Source organism: Octopus sinensis, linkage group LG5 (assembly GCF_006345805.1).
Source record: "Octopus sinensis linkage group LG5, ASM634580v1, whole genome shotgun sequence".
NCBI lineage: Eukaryota > Metazoa > Mollusca > Cephalopoda > Octopoda > Octopodidae > Octopus > Octopus sinensis.
In genome coordinates, this window is record NC_043001.1 from 89,273,965 (window position 1) to 89,292,026 (window position 18,062).

An 18,062-nucleotide genomic window follows, 5' to 3' on the forward strand; every position below is an offset into this window, starting at 1 on the left:
TTTACTTAAACTGCTAATGGACCAATACATACTCAAATGACTCCTTAACCAAGTATTCAAATGTATGCAATAACTGATGTTTTCTGTTGCCTTTAGGATTTGGTGGCACTGTTGATTACTCAACAAGTTATTGGTCAACTGCAAGAGTCAGCCTTGCCTTTCCTGATTTTGAAGTTTTGGACAAAGAAGGTTGATAAAGATGCTGGAAAGGGTGAAAAATGGGAAGAGGAAGGACTCCCCCAAGAGTTGATACAGCAAGCTTATGATGAAGCTTCATTGGAGAAATACTTGGTGAGATATTTAGGATCAAAAGTAAAACCTTTTTGCTGACTATTTTTAACAGTTCCCCACTCATCTATTTTTTACCTGTCATCCCTAGGTCCAACCCTATATCATGGTATCACCATTCTCTGCACAAAGGAATGTCACACAACTTTAATGAGTGACACTGGATAGTTTTGTAGGAGGTAGCAATAAATCCTCCACCCCTTTAAGAATACTTTAACTTGTGATACTTTTCTTCAGTCTTTCCAACAACCTATGCCTTTTTATTTATGTTGTAAGGGAGCGAAAGCATGCACTTTCATTCTGTTTTACATCTGTTTTTCCATGGTAGCATGGATTTGACAAATATATTATCAAATCATTGTTTCACATGTCTTCAAGGGCATGAAGCAAGTAGACAATTTGTTGACTGGAAGGATAAACAGCAACAACATGATTGGTTGCAACTTTCACAGTGTGCAGATGCAAAAGAACAAACACATATGCACGCACGGACACACACACACACACACACAAAACCACAATCACACACACACACGCGTGCATGTGCACACACACACATACATATTCACACATATCCACATATGTGTGCGCATGTGGGTGTGCATATAACAGGTTTCCCTCTGCTTCCAGTTACCAAATTCACTCACAAGGCCATGGAGTGGCCCAGGGCTACAGCACCTAATCAAAGTGCTGCACAGTGGTGGTGAGTACCTGAAACTACATGCTTGGGGAGTGAACTGCCTAACTACACAGCTTTGGAGATAATTTATACAGAAATACATTAGCGGTGATGTCATAAGTTCAAGCCTTTTTGTAGTTATTACACTTTGTCAAAGTGAAGTGTAGATAAATCTACTTATTTCTTTACTGCCCACAAGGAGCTACACACAGTGGGGACAATCAAGGACAGACAAACGGATTAAGTTGACTACATCAACACCAGTGCGCACTGGTACTTATTTAATCATCCCCGAAAGGATGAAAGGCAAAGTCGACCTTGCCGGAATTTGAACTCAGAACTTAAAGATAGGCAAAATACCGCTAAGCATTTCGCCCAGTGTGCTAACGTTTCTACCAGCTTGCCGCCTTAAATCTACTTACTTTTGTCTACGTGAAAGGCAAAAGATATCATTCCCATCTGATAGGTAAGTGGTCAAAAGAGAGCCACAAAGTGAAAAGGAGAAATATCACCATCATCATCATCATTCAACATCCGTTTCTTGTGCTGGCATGGGTTGGACAGTTTGACAGAAGCTGGCAAAACAGAGGACTGCACCAGGCTTTACTGTCTGTTTTGGCTTGGTTTTTATGGCTGAATGCACTTCCTAATGCCAACCACCTTACAGAGTGAACTGGGTGCCTTTTACAGTATATATAAATTATTTCCTTATTTTAATCTAAACAAAGTTGCTATTATATTTACACACTTAAAACAAAAGATCAACCCTTATCTCATCTTAAAATATATTTTCTGTTATCTTCCAACATAGTTTATCTTTTAACTCACTTTACAATTCATGATTCATCTCTTATCTTATGATTCATCTCATCCTATAAATGATTGTTTTTGTGTTTCATCCTTCCCTTAATTTATTTCACCTAATAACTAGCCAATCTTGATCTTACTAGGAAATCTTCATGCAGTCACTTGACCTACTATAAATAGCAATCAAATGTTCCTCAAATCATACCCAGCCATTTTAACCCTTTTAGATTATACCCTTGCTGCTGTTTTTACTATCTTATTTCTGTACTGCCCACAAGGGGCTACACACAGAAGTGACAAACAAGGACAGACAAAGGGATTAAGTCGATTATATTGACCCCAATGCGTAACTGGTACTTAATTTATCGCCCCCAAAAGGATGAAAGGCAAAGTCAACCTCAGCGGAATTTGAACTCAGAACATAACGGCAGACAAAATACCGCTAAGCATTTCACCCAGCATGCTAATGTTACTGCCAGCACGCTGCTGTTTTTACTATCTTATCACCAAGTAAATGATATACATTTTTTTACTGTATTATTTATGTTTCCACCAACATAAAGTTTTGAATATCAAGCCAAAACTACATCCCCAAAGACTAGGATTCTTCCTTTGAATTAAAAATCACTTCAGCCTGGATTAGTGACTGAACTTCTATGAAGCTATACCTTACTGTAATATCTACTTACAACTAAGTGAAGTGAATTATTGTAACCAAGTATTTGGGCCATGAATACACCCTAGCACCTGTGACAAGATATAAAATAACAAACAAGACAGTTTCTACATGGTTGTACAGCCTGCAAGAATTTCCAGTCAAATATCCCTGAAATCACCACTCTGCTATGTTAAAAAAGGAAGGACACATAGAATAATGAAATCCTATAGTGATATGACTGAATGGTTACTGATAGAAGAAAAACAATTGACTCAGAAAAACGAACAGGTACAGGCATGGTTGTGTGGTTAAGGAGTTTGCTTTGCAACCATATGGATTCAAGTTCAGTCCCACCATGCAGCACTTTGCGCAGGTGTCTTCTTCTGTAGTCCTGGGCCAGCATTGCCTTGTGAGTGAATTTGGTAAATGGACACTATGTGGGAACCCATCTTCTATATATGTACATATATATATATATATTGTGTAAGATATAAGTTAAAGGTAATGTAACCATCTAAGGGATAGAGGTATCCAAAGGCACTCCTGGTATTACCTCAGTATGTATGGTCCTTGTTATAAGGTATACGGTAGTAGGTAATTCAAAAGGTAAAACCGTGGTTTAATATATATAAAAACGATAAGAAATGGAGCAATAATAAGAGTTAGAAATGGGTCATTGGAGTTTTAAAGTCATTTAATTAAGATGAGAGTATGTTTACAGCTGTTTCGGTATATCAAGCTGGGGTAAATTTACATTTACCTTATTGCAAGTGATAGATATCATCAGCACAATTATATGGAAAAGATAAATAGAAGTAAAATAGAAAGAAGATTTAAGGAAAAAAAAAGTAAAATGTTCGTTAATTCAATCGTCTTACATTTTAGTGAGGTCCATAATTCAATATATCAGTTGGAGGATAGAAGAGAAGAGAAGAGAGTTAGTTAAATCCAAGGTCTTATAATTAGTTTCATAGTTCCAAGTGTTCATAGGTTCTAACATCTGGTGCTAATGGCTAGCCATTATCATCAGAGAAAGGTAATTAAAATTCATTAAAATGACAGATCTGTCGGGCTTTCAAAGAGGTCAATTTATTGGTGCTTGTATGGCAGGCGTTAGCATAATGGAAACAGCTGAAATGTTTGGTGTATCAAGTACTGCCTCAAAAGTAATGACAGCCTTTAAGAAAGAGGGAAAAACCTCCTCATCGAAACAAAACTCTGGAAGAAAGCCAAAACTTTCAAATAGGGACCATCGGACTCTTACACAAATTGTTAGAAAGGATCACAAAAGTACAGCTCCCAAAATTACTGCAGAGATTAATGACCACTTCGGGAAACCCAGCTTCCATAAAAACTGTTTGCTGGAAACTGCACAAAGCCAGATTTCACAGGATGGCTGCAATCAGAAAACCACTACTTTCAAAAATAAACATTGCATTTAGAGTAGAGTGAAAACTTACAGAATTGGTCCTTAAAGCAGCGGAAGAATGTTATTTTCTTGGTCAAGTCATCCTTTACCTTATTTCCAACCACCGAGTGAGTATATGCATGGAGACAGGCAAAATAAGCATTTGACTCAGACTGCCTTCTTCCAACTGTTAAACATGAAGGAGGATCTGTGATGATCTGGGGGGGCTATATCTTGGAAATCTGTCAGCCCAATGGTTTCCCTTCATGGCAGAATTAATAGTCAAGACTATTTTAGCAGTTTATCTGATCAAATTCATTCAAATGTTGCAGAACTGTTTCCGGAGAGAAAAACAATCTTTCAGGATGATAATACACCAATACAGACAGCTAAAGTTGTTACTGAATGGCACAAGGAACATTCTAGTGAATTTGAACATCTTATCTGGCCACCACAGTCCTCAGATCTCAATGTTATTGAACATTTATGGTGCATTTTAGAAAAACAAGTAAGGAGTCAATATCCTCCACCATCATCACTACAAGAACCTGAGACTGTTTTAGCTGAAGAATAGGCAAAAATTCTTTTGGAAACTATTCAAACTTTGTACAAGTCCATACCTCATAGAATTCAGGCTGTAATTACTGCCAAAGGTGGTCCAACCCCATATTAAAATAAATTTGTTTGAAATGTTTCCATTATTTTGTCCAACCCCCGTATATATATATATATATATATATATATATATAATTTAATGTCTGTCTTCCTTGCTGGCATGGATTGGATGGTTTGACAAGAGCTGCCAAGCCAGAAAGCTGCACCAGGCTCCAATTGTCTGTTTTGGTATGTTCTACAGCTAGATGCTCTTCCTAACACTAATCACTTTACAGAATGTACTTGGTGCTTTTTACATGGCACTAGCACAGATGACTTCATTTTGTTGATCATCATCATCATCATCGTCATTGTTTAATGTCCGCTTTCCATACTAGCATGGGTTAGACGATTTGACTGAGGACTGGCGAACCAGATGGCTGCACCAGGCTTCAATCTTGATCTGACAGAATTTCTACAGCCGGATGCCCTTCCTAACATCAACTACTCCGAGAGTGTAGTGGGTGCTTTTACATGCCACCGGCACGGGGGCCAGTCAGGCAGTACTGGCAACAACCTTGCTCAAATGTTTTTTCATGTGCCACCGGCGTTGTTGTCTCACATTAATAGTGAGACACCTATACGCTATTAGATTTAAGTGGCAAAAGTTTGTACAGCACTTCTGTCACTCTCTCAGCCTCCATAGTATGTTCTGGTGACAAGTATTGCAAGATGTTTGACACTATTTTGATTGCAAGTTTTATGCCAGAGTACCTTTCTCTTAGAAGAGTTGCCTTCCCCATGGCTTTGTCAAAAATAATGGGAACCTCCTCTACCCCTGGGAAATCTATTTAACTCATAGATGGGACCCTGACAGGTATTGTCAAAATGGACCTGGGAGTAATGGCAATTAAGGGGTGACTCCATACTCCCCAGAACTCCAGAACTCCCAAACTGGAGCCTCACATACAAGTGGATATAAACACACACACACACATATATATGTGTGTATATATATATATATATATATTTATCATCATCATCATCATCATCATCATTTAACGTCCTTTCTGCATGCTAGCATGGGTTGGACGGTTCGACCGGGGATCTGGGAAGCCAGAAGGCTGCACCAGGCTCCAGTCTGATCTGGTAGTGTTTCTACAGCTGGATGCCCTTCCTAACGCCAACCACTCCGTGAGTGTAGTGGGTGCTTTTTACGTGCCACCTGCACAGGTGCCAGGTGAGGCTGGCAACGGCCACGATCAGATTGGTGCATTTTACGTGTCACTGGCACGGAAGCCACACACACACACACACACATACATATATATATATATACACACACACACATATATATATATATATATATATATATATATGTATGTATGTATGTATGTATGTATATACATATGTGTGTGTGTGTATACGGTGGGGAGCAGAAAAGTTCCTGACTTTAAGGCTATTGTGAAAAGCCTGGTTGGAGGCCCAACCTTCAGAGTTTTACAAGGCTTAGAAAAACCGAGGGACTGTTGCAATAAGTGTGTGAATCTGACAGGGGAATATGTTGAATAAAACCATGATTAACTGATCCTCCTGTATTTTCTTTTACCCAAAACCAGGAACTTTTCAGCACTTCCTCATACATGTGTGTGTGTGTGTTTTTGTTTTTCCCCTTCACTGCTTGATAGCCAGCGCCTGTATGTCTTCATCTCTGTAACTTACCAGCTCAGCAAAAGAGACAGATAGAATGCATGCCAGACTTTTAGTCTGCTAAACCCTTCAAGATAGTGCCCCAGGATGGCTGCAGTCCAATAACTGAAACAAATAAAAGAATAAAAAGACCAACAAAATAAGTAAGCAAGGGATCCCTGGATTACACCTAGTTGCTTGATTAATTAGCTATGGGCCCCCAAGTTAGCTCAAGTTGGTGCTGCTCTAGAAACAACAACCAACTCTACATTAAACCAACAAGGCAGCCACTAAGTGGCCACTCTAGCCACAAGAAATAGCAACCAAAGTTTCCTCTGATTAGACTTTCAATTAGGGCTCAACAATAAAAACAACAATGGACTTTAATCTTTGTCCAGTTAACTTTACCATTTAATCTCTAATCTTATAATCTCCTTTTAGTTTATCTCAGAATGAGTGATAACACAAATTCTCACAGATCTATTAGCAGAATTTAAAATGTAATCTTTCTGTAGGATAGTAAAGGCAAGTGGCCTAGTGGTTATGATGTTGGCCTCACAATCATAAGGTTGTGGGTTAAATTCACATTCAAGGAGGCATATTATATCCTTGAGCAAGGTACTTCATTTCCTGTTGATCCAGGCTACTGAAACAACTGATAGTGCATATCTCTCTATCTCTCTCTCTATCTATCTCTCCCTTGCTCTCTCTTTTTCTCTCACTTGCTAGCTGTTACAACCTCAATGATGCCTTGAATCAAGGGTGAGAGTTGAGAAGGTGTATATGCCTGCTCACATCTGCATAGACACCCAAAGCGACAAGCAAAAGCAGGTTGCAATGTTTCAAGTCATAATCACATGCAAGTAACGGCTGTGTTTCTTTTTAGCTTGTACAACTGTTCAATTCTTTTTCTTGTACTTTATATATATTTCAGGGCACTTTAGATGACTATTTGGAGCTTTTCCTACAATTTGGTTATGTATTCCTGTTCTCATCTGTCTACCCACTTGCAGCATTTTGGGCTCTTCTCAACAACATATTTGAATTGCGCATTGATTCATTCAAAATGTGTTGTGTCTTCCGACGTCCATTTCCACTCTCTGCATCAAGCATTGGTGCTTGGCAGGTAAGTAACTGTTGTGAAGGATCTCCACTCGAAACGTTAAATCCTCCTTCTTTCTTTCCTTTCCTGGGCGTCCAATAACACTATACTTATTCCACGTCCTCACGTTGTTGAGTTTTCTCTTTGTTCATGTTTGGATTAACTATATATATATATATATATATATATATATATATATATATATAAATCAATAAATGGTGGGGTTGTGTTGACCACACGTGGAGAAATGATAGGAGAGGGAAAATTTATAAAAAAAGCAGAATTGAAGGTAAATTTTAATAAAAATGGGTGTATGGAAAATTAAAAAAATAATAACTAAGAGTTATAAATTTTCCCTCTCCTATATATATATATATAATATATATATATATAGATATAGATATATATATGTATATGTATTTGTGTGCGTGTGTATATATATATATATATATATATATATATATATATATATATATATATATTATGTATAATTGAGTAACTCCTTTAATTGATTATGAGAAAATTAATCAATTAAAGGAGTCATTGGAAACAGCCATAATGAATTGACATCTGTACCGCTTTGTTATTCACTTATATTTTATTCACCTATCCTGGAATCTACGCTTCATAAATATTATAAATAGTATTTTTAATATGAAGTACATGTCTGAATAGCTAAGAGCAGATTTCTTCCCTCAGCTGGGCCTTATTATCTGCATACACTGCAAGCATACTATGTGGCCGGCACTTATGCACCAAGTCTGATATTCACTTAATATTGTTGAGTATACATGTTACTCAGACCTAACAAGTTGTTTCAACTGAATCTTAATTGTGTGTGTGTGTGTGTGTGTGTGTACATGTACTGGAAGGCTTCGGGTATATTTCAGTTGGTGGATGGATCGATTACCCTGTAGAATCAGGAGACAGAGAATGACAGGCAATCTAAATGAAGATATTTTTTATGACCTAAATATGTGGTATACTTACATAATTATCCAGAAATTGTATCTGTACGAAATATAACGAGCAGGGGAGTCAACTCAGGATTTGTTTTTGCTTTCATTGAAGTATAAACATCTCCACACTCACTAGAATCCTGATTAGGGAATATATTGCTGTACCATAATGGACGTAGGGAGATGACGGAAGATAATTACCCAGGTAGCTGTCTACGCGAAGAATATTTATTTCTTTATTGCCCATAGGGGACTAAACATAGAGGAGACAAACATGGACAGACAAAGGGATAAAGTTGATTACATGGATTCCAGTGTGTAACTGGTACTTATTTAATCGACCCTGAAAGGATGAAAGGCAAAGTTGACCTCGGTGGAATTCGTACATGAAGAATATTGGACAAGTAATGCCTATTATATATACAGGCATGTTGTGTATGAGGATGTGTGTGTGTGTGTGTTTGCTTGACAGCAGGTGTTGGTGTGTCTGTGTCCCATAACTTATTCAGCAGTAATGACCAATAGAATAAATATTAGACTTAGAAAAAAATAAGTACTGGGGTCGATTCGTTCAACTAAAATTTTTCCAGGCAGTACCCCAGCATAGCTGCAGTCAAATGACTGAAACAAGTAATAGATAAAAGATATATATATATACATACATACTCTATGTGGCACCAGCACTAGTGGGGTCATCGTGTAATTCACAAGAATAAGATTCACCTTGACTGTAGTAAAGAGGGAGGCAACTTTATGTTGGGTGTTGAGAGGTTAAAATATGAGAGATGGGTAGCAACAGGTTTCTTTCTGTAGAGGAGTTACAGGGCTACCTTGTATTATAAAAGAATGGGTAAGAATAATCCTTATGGAACTGTGAAGATAGACAAAGAGGGTGGAGGTAATGTATCAGAGCGAGGTGTTAAGTTAGAAGAAAGTGAACAGAATCAGAAGGGTGCATAGAGGTTGCAAGAGTTAGATGTAGTGAATATATATATATATACACACACACACACACACACACACACACATATCTACATACATACATAATACATACACACAACACACATCTTTTGATCTTAAATATGCTGAAACTACACTGATTCTGGTTTCCTTACATGACCAGAATCCATGCTACACCTCAATTTCTAGAATACATATGTGTGTGAGCATGCACACACACACACACACACACACACACACACACACACACACACACACGCACGCACGCACGCGCACACACACACACACACACACACACACACACACGCACGCACACACACACACACACACACAATCAATGGTAAAGAATTGAGGTAATGTAAGAGAATTCAAAGGTGTATCATGATCCCAGTGTACAGGTGATCCATTAATTAAATACTCCAAATCATCAGAAGGATGTGGAAGGTCCGTGTGAGCATACAATAACAGGCAAAATATTTTATGTTTAATTTTCCATCTGAAACTTTCGCCAAATGTCAAACTAATATTTTCACTATGTACAACCATTTGACTTTTGCTGAGTTTGTTTTTGTTCTTGAATTTGTTGTTCAGTGCTGATTTGCTAAATATATATAATATATATATATATATATATATATATATATATATATATATTGATAAAAATGGTAAGACAACAAAAGAATGAAAGAGACCTTGATATTATGCAAATAGAAGAATTATCTGTAAAAGTAATATGTGACAATTATTTGGTAGCCATGATAAAACATACATACATACATATTATCTTCTTTGTATACTTTACTAGATGATGTTTGAATTAATGGGTAAGATAGCTGTGATGACCAATTGTATCATTATTGGATTAAACCCTCAAGTACAAAAGTTGGTGCCTGGACACCAAACACCTGTTCAACTTGTTGTCATAGTTGTAATTCTGGAGGTATGTATACCTTTCCCATTCACTAGTATTAAATTTGCACTCATGTTACTATTTGTTATGTATGCTCAATGAGGCTATCAGTATTACTGTATTATTACAAAAAATTGAACCATTGAGTGTGAGTATAACTCTCCCTAGACACAACAAAGTATTAATGTTATATGTGGTTGTAATCTCAATATTGACATAGTTCTAACATTCCAGTATAGTTATCAACTAAATATATAGAAAATATATAGAAGTATGTAGTTATACTTCTAACATAATTATTATAGTCCAATATAGTTATAATTCCAGTATAAGTATTGATTTAATTGAGACTCTAGAACTTTTTTAAAAATTTAAATAAGCCCTTTGCTCCTCTTATGGATCACAGACCATTGGTAACATTCCTCTACTGTTGCTGACTCTGGATTATCTTTTCTGCTTCTCATTAGTTGGATCCCTGTTGTCTTTTGGATCTTGCTACTCTGCATTATATGTTCCCCTGAGGGAAGGCCTTCCTCTCCCAGGTCTCGTTAGTTTTTGAATTGCCATTGCTGCTTCTATAATTATGCTTTTCTTTCTAGGTAGAGGTGTTAGCCCCTATGCAAAACCATTTTTACCTTTGGGAAGAGGTGGTCCATGTTATTCTGGCCTTTGTCCTTTGACCTGTCCAGCATAGGAAGCCCAGTTCAGAACTTGCAGTCCACTGACATAGTTCTCAGAGTTATCAAGGCATGCAAGCCACCACACTGCAACAAGAACTGGAACTTGTGATGGACAGTCATTAGAGTTGGGCATAAAATACCTTGCAGTATTTTTCCAATTCTTTGCATTCTGAGTCCAAGTCCCACTGAAGTTAACTTCACCTTTCATCCTCTTGAGGGGAATAAAAAAAATACTGATCCAGATCAGTGAAGATGCAGAACTGCAAGAACATTGAACTAGATGCTTTTGATATTTGTTCTGACTCTTTAGATTCTGAGTTCAAATTCCACCATTGCTTATTTGGGGGTAGATTTAATCTGTTTTCCAGTTTAACACTACCACCATTACCATAATGACTTCCAGTTCTTTGAAAACTTATGGTTCGGCAATGAGTCTATCTTTCATCTCTCTGGTCAGGTAAACCAACACAATTGTTGAATTTGGGAAAAATCAAAACCAGCAGAAATTCTTGAACATGAATGAGACTCTCTGAAGCTGGTAGTATAGTGTGCCATGGGCAAGTGAATGATGCACTCACAAAAACTGCAAAGCCTGAGGTGTCAAATGCTGATGGCCTCACGTCTCTCCGAAAGATACCTGAAACAAAATAGAAAAAAGAAAGTGAATAGTGACTTTTGGGACACCCTGTATATATATAATGCAAAAACACCCTGCGGACTATAATAGTCATTAAAATAGAAATATAATGCTTTGTGTATGACCCTATTTCAATAATGTTATGTTCCTGCTATAGTTATAGTTACAATATAGCTACGGCTCCAACATAACTATAGTGCCATGTTGTTACGGCTCCTCACTCAGCTCTAGTTCTAAGATATTTATAATTCCAATCATAACATAGTTCATATGTATTTATAATTCAAACATAGTAGCAGTTCAAACATACAGTTCCAATATATCTTTATCACCAATATATGTACAGCTTCAATGTATTTGTAGTTCCAACATAGTTACTGTTCCAATATAATTGTAGTTACAATATATCTAATAGCTTCAATGTATGTATGGTTCCAATAAGGGACATGCTGCCTACGTAGCCAAGGTAGGCAATGCCTACCTTGAATAAAATAGATCGGTAGCAACATTTTCCTTTTATGGTAAAATATGCACCTAATTCAATAAAATTATGAAGGTTACTCTGGTTACTAATGCATAAAATGCAAAATATTTTATTTTTTTGTAGATTAGGTAGGCATAATTTGCCCCTGCCTTTCAATCTCAGTATTTAAGCAATTCATAGCTGTAGAACACATACTGCATACATTCCTACAACGTTTTCTCTCGTGCTATAGAGGCAGAAGTAAATCTGCCTTCAACTCAGTCGCTTGCCTGTGTTTCACTTATTTTCCGTGTGTTTTACTACATAAAGGTCGCCAACTGCCTACCTTGAGTAATTACTGATGGCACGTGCCTCATTCCAACATACTTATAGTGCCATATTTCATAGTTCCAACATTGTTACAGTTCCAGTGTATTCATAGTCCCAATATAGTTTCACTTTTAATATATTAATAATGTTTTAACATTGCATATTTAAGTTTAAAAACCCAGCAAAAAATGTTCCCAATAATTTGTATATATTTTTTCCAGCACATAATTTTAGCTGCTCGCTCCTTCCTGACTTATCTGATTCCTGACCTTCCAAGATGGATAGAAATTGAAGTGTATAAGGAAAGATATGAAGCTAAGAAAGCTTTAGAGAAAGTTGTAAGTCAATGATTCATTTTATTTTGTTTCTGATGTTATGTTTGAGATCTATGGTTGGTGTGACACGGATGGACTGGATGAGGAATGAGGAGGTACGAAGATGAGCTGGAATGAGAGAAAAACTAACAACCAAAATGGATAGACAAACGTTGAGGTGGTTTGGCCACATGGAGAGGATGGATGAGGAGTGGATGGTAAGGTGGGTGATGAAGGCAGAAGTGGTTGGCAGCAGAACAAGAGGCAGACCTCAGTTTGTGTGGATGGACAGAATGAGGAAAGCTTTGGTGGCCAGAAGTGTTGGAGTGAAAGAGGCAAGAGAATTTATAAATGATTGGAAAGGTTGGAGAGTGTTTGTGAACAGATGAGTGAATTTGATGTTGCTCAAAGGGGTATGGAACCAACATGATGCAGCATATGATGTCAGGCTCCCCTGCTGATATTGGGGGTTGTGTTGTATGCTTTGACCCAAGCATAAAATGGGGCTCACCTCTTTGAGCTAGGAAATGAATGGAATGCCTAGTGTGTGTCTTGTTGTGGTTACCTCCTCCCCAAAAAATGGAGAATAGGCCTGGGTGTATATATATATATATATATTGAAAATTTAAAAAACACCAGAGTATGAACAACTTGATTATAAATGAAGGTGGCTGTTCGAGCAGTGGTTCTATTGGAGGAGGTTATTGTAATGATAATGTTGATGATAATGATGATGAGCGGAAGACGGAGGAGGAGTATGACGTTAATGGTGGGGGAGTAGTAATGATTGTTTTCTACTGATCAAAATCGTTCTTGTTGTGACAACTCTGTTTTTGTAAGGACCATCTTAGATAATATATTATTATACATTGTCTAAAATGGTCCTTCTCTTTTATAATAGTTGTGTGTGACATGAGGGAAGTTTATTTACTGTTTCTTTCTAGTCAAACAGCTCCATCCCCACTCCCATAAAGATGCCTTAATTTGTAGCAAATGATGGTGATGTTAACGGTTGTTTTCATGATGATTATTTTGATACTGGTTTGGATGAAGATGATTTATTGTGGAAGAAAAGGAGGAGTCTGATGGAAATGGAACTGATGATAATTGTCGTAGTTTCAGCTAGTTCTGACTGAATAAACTTAGAAGCATTGATACTGTAACAGGTCTCTGTCTAGAATTTGAAACCAGGACGTGTAATTTCCAAATTAGGAGGACACACCAAATTGATGATGTCAGCAGCTAAAAAACACAAACTAATGACACTCAGCAACTACACATTAAATGAACTGATGATGTAACCATTAAACTGGCCAATCAGAGTTGCTGAGGATGATCAGTCAACTTTGACATAAATGGCAAACTAAGAAAACAACAAGAGAACAGAATGCAGTCATGCATTCACATTAGGCCACTTTTCAATATCAACTGATATTTGATTGCCAGAACTATCAAATATGAAGAGCCTGTCATCTAAAAGACCTGAACTGCAACTAACTTAAGAGTTACACTGTGACAATTGACATTTGCATCTCTCTCTCTCTCTCTCTCTCTCTCTCTCTCTCTTTCTTGTTCACATAACTACAGAATCAATCCACAACCAAAGAGAGATCATCTTGAGTTTTATACCTTAACCCTTTAGCATTCAGGCTACTCTGTCAAATGTAATGCTTATTTACTCATGTTATTTTGAATTAATCATACATTATCTTACAGCTTTGCGATTTTGATGAGGTAACTCTTAATTTTTAGAAAGATATTGTAGGGTTAGTGGGAGAGGCCACATCTGGCTAGTTTGAACATAGAAGAGGTAGAATATTTTGGCCGAATATAACCAGTTTAAATGCTAAAGGGTTATTCCAGTATAAAGCTTATTAAATATTGTAACCAATAATATCAGTGAATTAGGAAAACGCTCTGGCTATGGGCTGGTTCTTTAGTTATGTGAACATGAGTGAGAGAGAGATTGAGTGAAATGCAAATGCCATCTGCCACAGACATACACACATATATCATATATAACTATCAGTATCATCATCATCATCACCATCATCGTTTTATGGCTGCTTTCCATGTTGATATGGGTTTAACTCTTCATCATAGACTCAGTCATTTCTTATTGGAAACCACTGATCTCATAGAGTGCCTGACACTTGTAAAGTCCATTTCCTTCATTAACCAAGGCACAAAACTCTGCCTGCATAACATCCATCATCAACATGTCAACAGCAACTTTTTAAGACTATGCTAAGAATTTCTTGGTGTTAGAACATCACAAACGAATGTCATAGAAAATACCAGGTTGAGTAATTTACCAGATACGATCAGTGTAAGATGGTAGATACTATCACTTTAAGACGTATCCCCTCCACCCAAATTACTGGCCTTCTACCAAAATTTGAAACCTTTATTATTATTATTATTATTATTATTATTATTGTTAAGGTGGTGAGCTGGTAGAATCATTAGCATGCTAGGTGAAATGCTTTGCAGTATTTCATCTGCCACTACATTCTGAGTTCAAATTCTGCTGAGGTCAACTTTGCATTTCATCCTTTCGGAGTTGATAAATTAAGTACAAGTTGAATACTGGGTACAGTGTGATTGACTGTCCTCCTCCCCACAAAACCCAGGCCTTATGCCTATAGTAGAAAGGATTATTATTACTACTACTACTACTACTACTACTACTACTAAGGTGGTGAGCTGGCAGAATTGTTAGCATGCTGGGTGAATGCTTAGTGATATTTTGTCTACTGCTACGTTCTGAGTTCAAATTCTGCCAAGGTCAACTTTGCTTTTCATCCTTTCAGGGTCGATAAATTAAGTATCAGTGAAACACGGGGTTCGATGTAATCAACTAGTCCCCTCCCCTAAATTTCAGGTCTTGAACCTATAGTAGAAAGGATTATTATTATTATTACTTCTACTACTAAGGCGGCAAGCTGGTAGAATTGTTAGCACGCTGGGCGAAATGCTTAGCAGCATTTCATCCATCTTGATGTTCTGAGTTCAAATTCCACTCAGGTCGACTTTGCCTTTCATCCTTTAGGTGTCAGCAAAATAAGTACTAGTTGAGAACTAAGGATGATGTAATAAACTTGTCCCCACACCCCAAAATTTCAGGCCTTGTGCCTGTAGTAGAAAGAATTATGAATTATTGTTATTTAAGGCAACAAGCAAGCAGAATCATTTATCGACCCTGAAAGGATGAAAAGCAAAGTTGATCTTGCCAGAATTTGAACTCGGAATGTAGCAGCAGACAAAATATCACTAAGCATTTCACCCAGCAGGCTAACGATTCTACCAGCTCACCGCCTTATTAGTAGTAGTAGTAGTAATCTTTAGTATGTTCGGTAAAGTACTCAGCAGCATTTCATCTGTCTTTACGTTCTGAGTTCAAATTCTCCTGAGGTTGACTTTGCCTTTCTTCCTTTCGTAGTTGATAAAATAAGTACCAGTCAAGTACTGGGGTTGATGTAATTGACTTGCCCCTCACCTCAAAATCTGCTGGCCCAGTACCAACATTGGGGCTAATGTAGATTCGTACCTCACCTTGAAAAATGCATTTTTCTCAACAAGTTTTATTCGGATTCCTAGGTTTTGCGTATTGGAGATTAAACCCCCACCCTCAAACTATCCCCCTCCCTCCAATTTTAAATGTGTTGTTGTATATTAAAGTATGGAAATTTCATTAAGCAGGTATGTAATGTGGAAAAATACAGGGATTTTAACAATATCGAAACAACAATTTCTATATTTTAGCCAAATGAACACAGAAGTGCACTTTACATACCTGCTTTAATGAAATTTCCACACTTCAGTATACAACAATACAGTTTAATACAGTTCTATATTTAACCCTTTAGTATTTAAACCGGCCATATCCGGCTAAAATATTTAATCTGTTTTATGTTCAAACTGACCAGATCCAGGCCCTCACACCTACCCTACAATGTTATTCTACATTAAGTAATTACACCATCAAGATCTTGAAGATATGAGATAATGCATGATTAATTCAAATCAATGTGAATCAATAAGCATTATGTTTGATAGAATAATCTGAACACTAAAGGGTTAAGAGATGAGGAATTATGTACATTATTTACATTCGATGGATATTTGTCCTCATCTTGTTTGTTGTTAACACAACGCTTCAGCTGTTATACCCTCCAGCCTTCATCAGGTGTCTTGGGGAAATTTCGAACCTGGGTTCTCATTCCTAAGGTATTTTTCAATGTTATTGTTATTATTATTAACCACTATTATTAACCAGTATGCCACGGGCATATGGCATACTGGTTAAGAGCGTGGGCTACTAACCCCAAGATTCCGAGTTCAATTCCAGGCAGCTAATATTTTACAACCAAGATACAAATGAATAAGACTGCTTTGTTATTTTCTTATTTCTTTTTTTTTTTATTCCAGAAAATTCAAAATGCCATGAAAAGAAAACATGAGCAGCAAGCAACTTCTTAAGTAAACACTATATCGGATGAGGTATAAAGTGTACATTACACACACACACACACAAACACACATACCCATGCTGCAGATATATATCAATAACTCTTACTAATCTAAAGATGATTTCAGTAATGTCGTGCCTTCATTAAAAATTCTGAGTTCCTCACTTCTTATAACATCTGATATCAATAACCTTTCATTTTTAAGATACACCAAAACATGAAATATTTTAGTGAACAATTGAACACCCGTCCACCTTTTAATCTATATTTATATGAAATAAATTGACTGAACTGCTGAAAGCATCTATTGAAGAAATGAACTTTTAAATTAAGCCTCACAGATGGTAGAAGTAGTAGTGGTAGTGGTAGTAGTAGTAGCAGCAGCAGCAGCAGTGGCAGCAGCAGTAATTTCAAATTTTGATACACCCAACTTTCTTTGAGGGGAGGGAGAGGTCAATTACATCAACCCCAGTACTTGACCAGTACCTACTTTACCAACTCTGAAAGGGTGAAAGGCAAAGATGACCTCAGCAGAATTCGAACTCAAAATCTAAAGACAGATGAAATGTCACATTTCATACATCTCTGTGTTCTGAGTTCAGATTCCCCTGAGGCTGATTTTGCCTTTCATCCTCCCAGAATTAATAAAATAAGTACGTATTGACTGATGGGGTTCGATGTAATCGACTTATCCCCTCCCTTGAACTTGCTGGCCATGTGCCAAAACTTGAAACCAATATTATTATTATTATTATTATTATTATTATTAAGGCGGCGAGCTGGCAGAATCATTAGCACGCTGGATGAAATGCTTAACAGTATTTCACCTGTTGCTGCATTCTGAGTTCAAATTCCACTGAAGTTGACTTTGCCTTTCCTCTTTTTGAGGGTCGATGTAATCAACTTAATCCCCTCACCTAAAGCTGTCCTTGTGGCAAAAATTTGAAATAATAATTATTATTAAGGCAACGAACTGGTAGAATCGTTAGCACACTGGATGAAATGCTTGGAGATATTTCGCCCATCTCTACGTTCTGAGTTCAAATTCTGTCGTGGTCGACTTAGCCTTTCATCCTTTCGAGATCAATAAAATAAGTACCAGTTGAACACTG

At 37.1% G+C, this 18,062-nt stretch overlaps 1 protein-coding gene across 5 annotated transcripts in view; it reads left to right on the top strand.

Annotated features, from left to right (window-relative positions):
• Positions 1 to 17,168, top strand: part of LOC115211809 (anoctamin-10) — a 251,375-nt gene extending 234,207 nt beyond the window's left edge. For all 5 annotated transcript variants that reach the window (XM_029780514.2, XM_036502909.1, XM_029780515.2 and 2 more), the window contains 5 exons: positions 97 to 291; positions 7,058 to 7,249; positions 9,950 to 10,084; positions 12,386 to 12,502; positions 16,910 to 17,168. In XM_029780514.2, the coding sequence (XP_029636374.1) occupies positions 97 to 291; positions 7,058 to 7,249; positions 9,950 to 10,084; positions 12,386 to 12,502; positions 16,910 to 16,960 (690 nt within the window). In that variant the 3' untranslated portion in view covers positions 16,961 to 17,168. The remainder of the gene's footprint in view (positions 1 to 96; positions 292 to 7,057; positions 7,250 to 9,949; positions 10,085 to 12,385; positions 12,503 to 16,909) is intronic.
• Positions 17,169 to 18,062: the final 894 nt, after the last annotated feature.